Source organism: Camarhynchus parvulus, chromosome 12, assembly GCF_901933205.1.
Source record: "Camarhynchus parvulus chromosome 12, STF_HiC, whole genome shotgun sequence".
NCBI classification, from domain to species: Eukaryota; Metazoa; Chordata; class Aves; order Passeriformes; family Thraupidae; genus Camarhynchus; species Camarhynchus parvulus.
The window spans coordinates 12118986-12131677 of record NC_044582.1 but is presented as its reverse complement, the minus strand read 5'-3'; the positions used below and the strand labels follow the sequence as shown (position 1 = coordinate 12131677).

Sequence of the window (12692 nt, the reverse complement as noted above, 5' to 3'; positions counted from 1 at the left end):
TGTACTGCATTGCTCCAGCTGATGCTTCAGTGGTTACAGAATGAAGGCACTGTTGGTCTGCCACGTGCTACTATAGGTTTGTCTTTCTCTGTGCTGCTCAGCATAAAGTTGGTGCAGAGCTACAAAGAGTACATGGAAAGCTCTTAATCGTCTGCATTGATAGTTATTTGGAGAAAGTAGAGCTGTTATCATCTTCTCCAGGTCTAACAGGACCTTCCTTGACTTAACTCTGGAGAAAACAGAAGAGGATGAAATGAAATTTCCTAAGTAGCAAAGGACTTCAACACTGCCAATAAAGATCTGGCTTTTCACAGTTCCAGATCCACTGGTTTACTCTGGTCAAACCAATTTGCCTTCAAAATTAGGTGAGAGAAATCCCAGGGAGATTCATCAATTTTTAATCTGATTAATTTACTATTGTCACCCACCATAGATGCCCAAAACAGAAAAAATATTGTACTTTCAAGTGCCATAGACAAAAATATCAATAACACTTATGATTTGTACAGAACTTTAATTCCCACATTATGTGGTAGCTTTCTACTATGTAAAATCTTGTTTCCAGGAAAACTTATTGTCTGGTATATGGCACCCAATAAATTTCAAGAAAGTAAATTTGTCATAACTAATATTTAGTAATTAGTTATTCCCTCATTATAGCTCCTGAATCATGACCTAGAATATAGCTTCATAATGATCACATTAGTTTTTGAATATGATGGTGCTGCAGCCTTAATTAAGACCAAATGCTGAAGCATTTTCTCACAATATTCTCAGGTGGAGGGGTTGGATCACAAACTCGCTTTCTCTGTTTGAAATGAGGCATTGCAATGGCATGTTAAAATGTTGTAATTCCAGCAGGGTTATTTTGATAAATTGAATTTTTCTGGTGGTGCAGGTCATTTGGACAAGACTTGTAGCTGCTGAGTAGCTTTGCATGAATAAATCAGTTACTATGACAAATGCCATCACTCCAGTATTTAGGCCAAAACCCTGCTTTTTGACAGTTGCACCCCAAATGTTGTTTGGTCTCTGCTGTCAGCTTTGGGTGTGGCTGTTTATTTCAGTGGTCTTGTACATTTATAGTTGCTATAGGGGCATTGATAGCTTCATGTAATTGTGACCAGTTTTGTCATCCATTTAGAAAAAAGATATATCAATTGGAGCAATGAAGATGTAGTTTTAGCTGGAATGGATTGCTGTACAGCAGGATTTCTTTACAGGATCCCAGAGCATCACAGCAGTTAGAGATGACATCCTTTATATTGGAATTTCTGCATTTCTGTGTTGGTCCCTGGTTATTTATTGCTTTTGGGCCTTCCAAGATCAGAAGCTTGGTGTGACTCTAAGAATGTGGTCATGATTCCTGTAACAAATGTAAGTTTAGATCTTGAGTAAATTTCCACCAAATGGGACTTGGATCAGAGGTGGTTTCTGAGCCACAAACTCACTGAGCTGCTCTCACTGTGGTTCCACTTTGGTACCTGCTCCTGCCCGAGGCTGTCCCCAAGGCCAGGAACCAGCAGAAAAGGACAAATCCTGCACTAAAATACCACTTGCTATGAGGAACTGAGCTTTTAGTTGACCTACTTGACATACCCTAAAGGCATTTAAAGGGAATATCAAATATATGAAAGACTTGTTTAAATGAAAAGTGAGCAGTTCTGAATCTCACATTTCCCCACTGTGGCCCTGTGTCTTGTGGAGTCACTGTACTTTGTGTAGCAGGACTTTGTACTTTGCTGTTCTATCTAGCAAGATTCAGACTATAACCCATATTTATATTTAAATTAATAAGCCATATCTATATTTAAATTAGATGTATTGAATTTTAAAAGTAATGTTTATTGTTCTTTTCTTGGAACTATTGCATGTTTCACTGACATGAAAAGGTATTTTAAGTCCTTTCAGTGGGGTGAGAAGATCAAGTAGAATAAAAACCCCTCTGTATAAAAGCTGCAATGTGGTCTTCAAAGAGTGTACTTCTCATAGCGTGGAGAGATCCATGTCAAAGATTTGCAATGATTGCTCTTTGTTCTAGTGGAACCACTAGTTCTCTGATATATTGCATAAATCTGATCTTCTGCATTAGTGTAAACATGTACTGAGCTGCCTTGTCAAGATCAAATTATTTAGATAATTTGTCTTATCTTTATGGCTTTTTTTATTAATGCTAATATGTGGCAGAGCAATATATTAAAAAAGTTGTATGTGGGTTTAATAGTCTGAAGCAATTTTTAAGTTTTTATTGTAACTTTATTGCATTTGCATTGGTTCTTAATCATCTTTATTGTTCAGAGTTGTTTTTTTCCCAAACTAGCAAACTCTGTGATGTACTACTATTTCCCATATTGTACCAAGGCACTCCTCTAACATATATTTAAATACAGTTCTACATGTAAAATCGATTAAAGAGTTCTCCTTCACGTTTTCCTATTATGAGATACTTACTCTTCATCCAAACACCTCTACAGAATTCCTCCCTAAAGTCAGTCCCTCCATCTTGCTGAATAAGGCTTGTTCTGGGCTGGGAGAAATGTCAGGTTTTGCATTGCTACAGGTTTATGGATGTCCTGATTCTGTGGGTTTACTGGGAACTGAATGGGTGCCTTGACATATTGTTGTAATGAAGCAAAATATGCATTTGATTAATTTCTAAAGGCTTTTTTGATGCCCTCTGTGTGTACGTGCATGTGCTGTTTCAGTGTTCTCTTCCTTCTTAACTCCTCCTACAGGCAGCATCTGTGAAACCGTTATTGTTTTCCTCACACAGAGAAATTGCTCCCATAGCCTTCAAAATTTGAAGAATCGTTCAAGGGCAGAAAAAAGATAAATGACTGGCAGTTGTTTTTCAGTTATATTAATTTTATTAGTCATGCATTCTCCTGTGTTTTTTCAGAGCTCTGGGACTTCTTTCTCTGAGCAATTAGAGCTTTTGAACAAAGAAAACTTCTGCTTAGATGCAATGATGAATTTAATACCCCTGCCCACACTCCTCAGCTGAATCTGGGGACATTGTGGTGGGTTTTAATACCTGAAGCTTTGTCTGTGTGATTCTCTCTGCTTGGGGCTCTTGATGCAAATTCATGTAAAACAGTGTAAGAAGAGAACAATCCCTCCCTCTGCCCCCCCACGGCGCATTATTTCTGCATTCCCATCAGCCTAGGGGTGTGCAGAAGGGTTCTTTCCTACAGATGCGTGAAAGTTGGAAATAATCATTTATTACAGTTTTCTGCCGCTGGTTCTTCCAGCCCCTGGAAGAACCCACCCCAAGGCAGTGCCCCAGCACAGAGCTCCCAGCACCCACCCCAAGGCAGTGCCCTCCCTGCTCAGTGAGGGCTGGGCTGGCCCCTGAGCAGCTCCTGAGGGACATCTCCCATCTCCATCAAGCTCTTCCTGCTGGTACCAAGAGATGGTGGCAGTATCTAATCTGCATCAATCCTAAAATGAGCACAGCCCCCATTTCCAAGGCAGGAGGAAATCCCTGTTGGGGGCTGCTCTGTGAGTGACTGGGGTGCTTTCAGCCTGGAGGGAGAGCACAGGCTGCTGTGCTTTAAGTCACTTACCTGAGTTTATGAAATGCATGCAGGAATATTAGCTCTCTATAGTTTGGGATAGTTTTTTAATGAAAACCAATTAGTCAAAACCAAAATATTAATGAAAAAGTAGTTTTCAAGGTGTTTCCCAAAATTAAATCATTAAGGAAAATTTTGAGTATTAACTAAAGCACTTTTTAGATAAAAAAAATTTAGAATGCTAAAAATAGATATTTAAGACTGCTTAAACTTTTGGAGATTTTACTTTAAACTTTCAGAGATTTTATTTTGGAGATTTTGGGGTGTTTTGGTTGCTGTTGTTTGCTGTTTGGTTATGTGGTTGGCTGTTGTTTTGGTTTGCTGTTGTTTTTTTAGATGCTGACTCTTGCACTCCCTCTTGTGAGAGGGAAATATTTCTATTCTAATGAGAGCTATGAATTCCTGACTATGTGAAAATAAATAATTTTCCTAAGTTAAAAAATTTTATAACAAATGGTATAGAAAGCTAACAATATTGGTGAAACCCAGGAGCTTCATAAAGTAGCAATTACCCTTTCACTTTTAGATATTTTGCCTTTTTTCCCTTGTATTTTGTTCTTTTAAAGCCTCACATATTAAGAAAACCTGTCAATTTTAATGTTTTTAAGTGGTTCCTCAAAAATATAAAGAGAAAAAAAAGAACTTTATTCCTATTGTTAGAGTGTCAGTACCTGGAGAGCCTTTAATTTTTTCCTTTTTAAAGCTTTGAATTGTTCTGTTTGAAGTTCAAATTCAGGAATAAAACAAGAGTCAAAACTGAAAGTATGTTTCTATATAGCAAATTAATGGACTTAACCAGGAAAAAGCTGTGTTCAGCTCTAAAGCTTGTCACATAAAAGGAATTTTAACCTCTTTGGGATTTCTTTTTTTTGGCTTTCTTTCTTTTTTGACCCCCCCAAAGGCCATTTTTCCACCATTTCAGAACTACATAACGTGTGTACCTTGATAGTTATGTGTGAAAATTTATAATAGGCACTTTGTGGGGTTGAGTGGAGTCCCATTGAAGTGAACAGAGAACTTGGCCTAGGCCTTAAATACACAATTACAATAATTTAAGCTTCTAAGTCAAAATCCATATAAAGCAAATAAAAATTACTGCTGAGCCTTTGAATTTCAGCCTTCACTCTGTGTGTATTAGTGGAAGGAAAATTACATTTGAAGTGGTCACCATGCAGATGCTGGCCAGGAATTTGATTTTCTTCTAGAATCTGATTCTTGTCTCTCTCATCAGCTCAAAGCCAGCGTGCAGTTAGCACGTGCTCACTTTTCAGTCATGCCCCAAAATCCCCAGGGTGAGCACATCCTTCAATCCACAAATCCAAGGGGGATTTTCCCAACACAGATTGATTTGTGTATGCATATTTAGGTGTTAGGGAGAGAAGTAAGGCCATTGAGAGACTTCTGCAAGATTTAGAGAGAGAAAGAGTTGTTATAGATTATAATAAGGTGTAAAGGTTTTTCACTCCCTAAAATGGAGAAGCTGACATATTAAATTGTATGTGCTCTGGTGATGTGGACTGACTCAGAGAACTTGAAGGAAATAACAGCTGTGCACATCAAAGCTTAAAAATAGAAACTTCATCAGTCAGTAGCAGTTCAGAATGAATGAAGAAATCAAAAAAAAAAAATATTAATTACAGTGCTTAGAGAAAGGAAAGCTAAAGTTCAAACTTTCTGAAGGCAGAATGCTGCCAGCAGTGCTGCAGCATGTCTGTGCTGGGTGGCAGCACCTTGTCCTGCTGAGCCACTACTAAAGGGGGCTCTTGGACACACACAGGCACCTGTGGCCATTTCAGATAGCCCAGGAGGACTCAGGGGTCCCGCCTGAGTTATGATGCTTTGGTGTAGGGCATATGGGAGACTCCTGCCCTTCTGGAGTGGCAGCTGGATGCCCTGAGGCATCTCAGATGGCAGTAGATGCTTCTGTCTGAGGAGTAATTGCACATACACATAAGCACAGACTCACTTTCTCTCACATTTTAATACACAGTCACCTGAAGTGGTTTCATAGCAGGGTTTGCAGTGGGTTATTGTAGAAAGCAATGAACAGTTAATCCAATTTTAAACTTAGTAAGAATTCTGAGGTGAATAAAACAGGTGTACAGCTTAAAATCAAACCAGGAATAAAATAAAAAACTATCCTAGCATCAAAAACTTTAGTTAAAAACTATGATTTAAAGTTGCAGTGGATGGTTGTTTTCCTAATGACCTCGAATTCATGAATTCATTCTAACATTTTCCTTTTAATATATTCATAGTTAAATATAACTTGAATGTTGTCCTAATTACATTCTCATGTTAATGGAGCTCTGATTCAGAATTTCTATCATTATTCTTTGTAGAATTATTTTGAAATGATGGAAAGTTCAGAGAAGATGCTCCATTCTATGATTGTGCCTTTGAATTATTTATCAAATTCAAAGACAGGAATATAGCTAAAATCTAGTTTGAGTTGTAAATGAGTTTTGGTAATGTAAGGAGGAAGTGCAAGTCCTTTTTGAGACAGCATTAGGTGCTGCAGGAGCACTGGTGGCCCCACATGAGCAGAGATGTTCTTGGTTAATAAGAAACCTCCACTGCACCAGCTGGCAAGTGCTGTCTAAGCAGATAAGACAGATGATGTATGGAAGAGGAGAGACAAAGAGAGATACAGGGAAAGTGCAAAATGACAGCGCAGATTAGTGATAGAATTAAGAGAAAACCCGTCCTGTCGTGGCCAGAACCAGCCATCACTCCCTCTGCAATGTGCCATGGAAACAAAAGATTTCCCAAGAACTGTTTGCCTCGTGTTTTCCACAACCCATTGCAGTGGCAAACAGTACAGTGCTAACATCAGAGTGTAGGAACCAGCATTAATTCAAAACTTGTGGCTGTGGCCCTGAGCTAGGTAGAGAAGAAACAATTGCTGGTGAGGCGTGTGTGAGTCTGAGAGGGTGAGACGCTGCTGGGGAAAACTCGAAAGGAGAAAAGGAAACTTGTCTTAATGTAAGCAGCAGTTTTGCTAGAGGTAAGTGAGAGGAAATTCTTCATTTATAAATGGTTCATTGAGCCATGATAATAAAGCAGTGCTGCAGAAGAAGGATAATTATCTACTTAAGTATCAGATGCCCTAAGGGTACAAGCTTCCCTTCTCTCCTTTGGAAAAACGAACTCAGATTAAACAAATGTCCTTTTTCCTGTTTTAGTGTTGACATGGATTTCCTTCTTATGAGTAAAATTTATTAGTTTTTCCATTCCTTTATTCCTGGTATGGAAATCAGGTCTGCCAATCAACTTTGCAGCTCTTCCCTTGGGCCCCAAGTTTAGCCAATAGCATTGTTTATGGATGTGCTCTGTACAATGCACTGGGAAGGCACAACTGAATTACAAGGGGTTTACTATACCTGGTAATTTACTAAGGGATGCAGTATTGCAGAACTAAAACCCCACAAAATGAGGGGTTTTGTATCCAGCCAGGATTGTTTTGTTTCCAAGTATCTGCTTTCTAAATATATTTTTCTCCTTTCTTAAATGTTAATAACATAAGCTGTAACAAGCAAAAAGGAGAATAGGGGTGGCATAGCTGATTCTGTACTAAAAACCCCTGAGAGACAGATTTTCAAAGCAGATTAGCACCCACAGCTGGGACCATTCTTCTCCTGTTCTCTTGGGAGCTGCTACAGGTAGAGCTTGCTCAATTCTGCTCCCACTATAGCAAATATCCATTACAGACTTGTCTGTTCTCATCTGGATTTAGAAAAATGATCAAAACCTGCCACTACATCTTTACTTTGAGAAAATGTCTGGTTTTCTGTCCTATCAGAATGATAAGTGTGATTCTTATAATATAACCTTGGTGAATGTAAACATGTTGTCTCTGTGCTTATGGAAATAATTGATCTTTCACATGTATTAATCTCTCCTTATTTCAAATGTCTCACATGGTTCTTGACAATCAGGTTGATGTAACCTTTTTGTGAACCTGTTAACTGCAGAGCAGCTCCTAGTTACCTTGCCTGGATTATAGAGAATATTCCTGAACACCTGCAGGCTTCAAGATGCAGTAAAAATAAAGATGACTGTAATACAATGGCATGGAACTTAATTTTCTTCAAATAGTCCTTTGAATACTTATTTTAATACTGGAAAAAATAATTTTCATAGCCTTTGGTCATGAAAGTTCAAGTGGTGTTAAAGGTTACTTTAAGGTCTTCAATCTGCAAATTCTATTCTGTAAGTCAGCAAAGAATCCTGTCTGCAGGGATTTGAAATGAGAATCAAGTACTTGCTTGGATCTACACAACTGAGGCTCTGCTAAGAATTCTGGACCATATTAATAATGTTGCATAATTGACTTTCAAGTGAGGAATCATAGCAATTATTAATTACTGTGAACACAGCAGATCAGATGAGTGTGAGCAGCATCTGTGTACTTCCATTACTAACTTTATAGCTTCATTTCACTGACTCTCAAATCACAGTCACCAAGGTAGAATTAAATCAAAGTATATTTACAGGATTGTGAACACTGTGCTTTAAAGGAAATAGTCTTAATTATCTTAATGTATTTTTAAAAACACGTTATAGTTACAACAGGTGAGCATTCCTTGTGAATTGTAAATAATGTGTAGAAATAAGTGATCTGCTGCGATCAGCATAGTGCCAGCTTGTCATATTTAGGTGCCTAAAATTAGAGGTGTCAGATCAAGATTTTCAAAAATATGTATCACATATGGGGAAAAGCATTGTAAACTGCTGTCTCAGACAACACATCCAAAACCCTCTTAAATTTCTTTGGCTTTCCTCCATTTTTAATCACAAAAGAAAATGTCTTTCACAGGAGATAAATACCAGCATTTCTCCATTGAGATGGTAAATTTGAGTCTGTGAAAAATTTGCTTTCCCTTAAAGGTCTCAGTATAGTACAAGAGCATTATTAATTTTGCCCATATCTGAGAGGTTTGAGGAAAAGAACTCTGAACACAGCATCATATAATTCCCTGTAATTAGCCCTGTGTTTCTGATGCTCTTGCTGTGTCACCAGAGAGGAAGAGCTCAGGGGATTCAAGGGTGATCAGAACCAGGTTGCAGGCTGGGGATTGACACTGTTATCTCTCAGGGTCTCTAGCTGGTCAGAGTGACCCCGAGAAACATTAGAAAGTCTCTTTTCCCAGCCTGGTGGTCGAAGAAGGAGTCAGAGCTCTTCATTTCTCAGTCTCAAGGTAGTTTATTGTATCTTATCCATAAAATTCTTTCTCTGGGCCTGCCGAGGTCCACTCAGCAAGACAGTCAGAGGCACTCTGCCTGCCCCAGGGCAGTGTTATCTTTTTATACTCAAAACTACGTGTACAATATTTACAATAACTTTCCAATACCTATCATCTCTGTTAGACAGTGAGCTTCTACTCTAAACCAATCTAAAAGTGCCAACATCATAGCAGAAGATGGAGGCCAAGAAGAAAGAGAAAGGCTGGACATACTCAGATCGCTCCATCTTGCCCCCTGAACCTCCATTCTAAAAACCCCAAAAATCTATTTTTCCACTCTGTGATAAATTCACTATCCTTCTACTTAAACTTCTGTTGCTTGTAATTCTTTGTACAAGGTTGGTAATTGTTTTTTCCAAGGGCTAAATCAAAGGCACAGGGGTCTTGGGCTCTGTGCCGAGGTCTCTGAGCCCCCTGACAGGGTCTCGAGTCCTCCAGGGCAGCCAGAGGAACATCCTGGGTTCCCACAGTTCTGGTCCACTCAGATTTGTGTTTGAGCCTTGACACTGGCACCCTCAGATGTCCTTGTTTGTCCCCTGCGGCCGGTGGAGCGTTTCCGTGACCTGTGTCCCGAGGAAGTGGCTGATCTGTTCCGTACGGCACAAAGGGTCGGCAACGTGGTGGAGAAACACTTCTGTGGCACTTCACTCACCTTTTCCATCCAGGTTGGTAAACCAGGCAGCTAAGAAAGGTTTAATGGTTTGTTTTATCAAGCTTTCAGCCGTTTTCCCCAGTCCAATCACAAAAGGAACTTTAAGGGGCAATAAATGCAAAATAACAGCAATAACAGACAAGAAGCCAAATAACTGCATTGCAGTCTTCCAGATTTGCCATTGAGAAATCTAAGGAGGAAACCAGTGGGAAAGTGTGGTTAATTAATTACTGCAAAGCCTTGGATAAAGCCAGCAAACACTATCAAATGCTGTGCTTGTTTGTGAGTATTTCAGGAAATATTCCTCTTTCAAAGAAGTGTTGGCAGGGTTGACCTCTAGAGAAGGCAGCCACAGCCCCTGTTCCACACACAACCCACTGCACATACTTGAGATAGGTGATCCCTCCTCACAGATATTTATATGCAGCAGAGAGCTGTAGCCATGTAAATACATGATAAATTCTGACCTTTCAGTTGTTTGTGCTGGGTGTTTTTATACCAAAAATGAACTCTGTTTAAAGCAAACCAGGAGACTAAGCCCATTCATTAGAATCAGAATTTAAGCAAGCACAGTTTGATTAAATTCTTGCTTCCATGTGTGATTTTATGTTCACAAGGATCAGAAATCTATTGCTAGCTATTGAAAAACATAATCTGAAAAAATGAAAACTAGAAACTGTGTTTTTGTGATATGAGATAGTTTCCCTCTTTGCTGGGGTCTTATATGGAAAGGAGCTTTGTCCAAAGACTTAGTGTTGAATGGTCTGCAGGAAAAATATGCTAATTTAACAGACAGTGTAATTGATGTAAATGATTATTGAGTAAGATTTCTGAAATCCTGTGTGATCCTTGTTAGATCCTCTAACCTGAGACTTTTCCCTTTGCTTACAGGATGGCCCTGAAGCTGGACAAACAGTGAAGGTGAGTGCTTATTATGCAGAATACAAATTAAGACACAATTATAGGAACTAATAAAAGATCAAAGCTCGTCATCTGCAGTGCATTGCTGTAGTGTTACTTTATCCTTGAGATCAAAAAATCCCAATTGTACAATAGCAGTAAATACTTTTTATTGAAATTGCACAAGCTAATGTTTACACATTTGTTTCCTGGACAAAAATTTTCAATCAAGAAAATATCTTTACTAAGCTGCTGGGTGTATTTATGCAAGGAAAGCCTCATGAAAAAGGCATCTGGTTTTGTTTTTTGTTTGTTTTATGGAGAAAATATTGCCCTTCCATTCAGGATCTCTTTGTTTTTCTGTTTATTGCCTAATGAGTTGTAGCTAATTGTAGGAACAGTTAAACTGAACCACATTATGAAAATATACCTTTTGTCTATTCTATGTTTTCTCTCAGTCTATTCAAATCACATTCTTGTTACTGAAGTTCAAATGTAATGGGCCCAGTGAAGCTAAAAACCAGATTTTAAGTGTACTTCCAAAAAAAAAAAAAAAGGTGGGAGGGTGGAAGGGAGGAGAAGGATTTATGATTATATTCTCCACTTGAGTAATAACACAGATAACATCCAAGATGTCTCTCCAGCCATGTTTCACTGCCTCATAATGCAAATGCAATTGCATGTGTAGTTAGATGATATGCCTCAACGTTAGATAAAGACTATTTTTTACATTTGGAATCAGAGGAAAGTCAAATATAGCTATGGGTTAGCACTTTGTAAAATCAAATTAGATGTCTCAGAGAACCTGTTTGAGTTGATTAAGATAACTGCAACAACCAAATGATAGTGGATAGGAACATTTTACTTTTTTTTCAATTTGCTGAATTGACCTTATTTTTCCTTCTGCCTTTTGCTGCCTGCTTTGAATATTTAACAGAGAGGTAATAGGGAGAGAGGAGAAGAAATTAGAATATCACGAAGCTTGGGATGTGATGAAGGAATCTAACATGATTTATTTCTGTACTGTGACAAAACAGATTCCTTGACTCATGATTTTGAGTGCATTGGGTGGGTTTCACTGGCAGTGTCTGTTGATAGGTGAAATAATAAGTTAAAATACTTTTGAAGTAAATTTTATTATCGCCAGTATGATTTATGAAGAAAAACTGAGGATTTATTTTAATAATTTGGACAAGTGTTTTTCTTTCTATTAAGAAAAGGTATATAGGAATGGTTATATGTGAGAAGAATTATTTATATGAGTGAGCAAAGATGTAAAAAGATGTGACTGTGAGCAGTAACAAATGTTTATGTAGGCCTTAAAAAGGCAGGAAGTTCTGTATTGCTTTGGGTTTGTACTGGAAACAAAGAGCTTTAAGTGTTCATTACAAAATGGCAGCCACCCTTCATGCCTCCTTCTCACACTTTTAATAAACACTGAGATGAAAATGACCCATGCTTACAACTGTGAACCCCTAGACTTTGCAATTATGAGTGTGTATTCATAAATCAGAGGTTATCAGTTTAAATTTCTCTACTTTTCTGCATCATTGGGCAACACTGTAATTTATCATCATCGCTTTGGGATGTTTATCATCCAAAAATGCCAACAACTATTTTCTTCAGAGAATTTAGAGCTTTCAAAACTTCAATCAGGAAAGAAATTACTGTGATCAAGATCTTCTTTTAAGTGAACAATAGGGTGGATACATAAATAGCTGGTTTCATTTAAACTTTTCTGAATCACAAAGCTTGAAACAACACCTATGTGACCTACAAATAATTTATGAACCTTAAATTCAATGTGTCGTGTTTCTGGATGTGGATTTATTTGGGGTTTTCTTTTCATGTATGAGAATCCACAATAATCCAGTCTCCTCTGAGAGAGCTTTTAATTAAAATTTCTGGAACAGACCAAACATTAGGAAAACATTCTAAAAGTAAAAATAGCAAAACATCACAAATATCCAAGGGAGTTTGTGAAGACTGTTTAAGTAGGGTAGGCAAGCGTATCTCAGGAGCTAATTAGGTGTAGCTGATTTTGCTTTGAATGGGGTTACATACCAGATGGTTTCAAGAGTCTTTTCCAGTAGTATTTTTTTGTAATTCTGTATACCTGTGTAAATACATAAGTAAATACCCTATGTGTTATGGAAGAACAGAAATACAGGAAGCAGAGCAGTACTGACTTTTCAATTGCTCAGTGCAAAATTTTACTACAATATGGGAAGAGCTATCAGCCTAGCTGAAGACAAAAACTGAGAAATTTAGTCTGAAAAAGATTAAGGAATTCTCCTTCTTTGTCCACAAGAAGAAATG

The 12692-nt window shown here is 38.0% G+C and overlaps 1 protein-coding gene across 3 annotated transcripts in view; it reads left to right on the top strand.

The window, feature by feature from the left end:
• FHIT (fragile histidine triad diadenosine triphosphatase) overlaps positions 1-12692 on the top strand; it is a 520065-nt gene that overhangs the window by 372734 nt on the left and 134639 nt on the right. For all 3 annotated transcript variants that reach the window (XM_030956937.1, XM_030956938.1, XM_030956939.1), the window contains 2 exons: positions 9341-9486; positions 10365-10394. In XM_030956937.1, coding sequence (XP_030812797.1) covers positions 9341-9486; positions 10365-10394 — 176 coding nt within the window. The remainder of the gene's footprint in view (positions 1-9340; positions 9487-10364; positions 10395-12692) is intronic.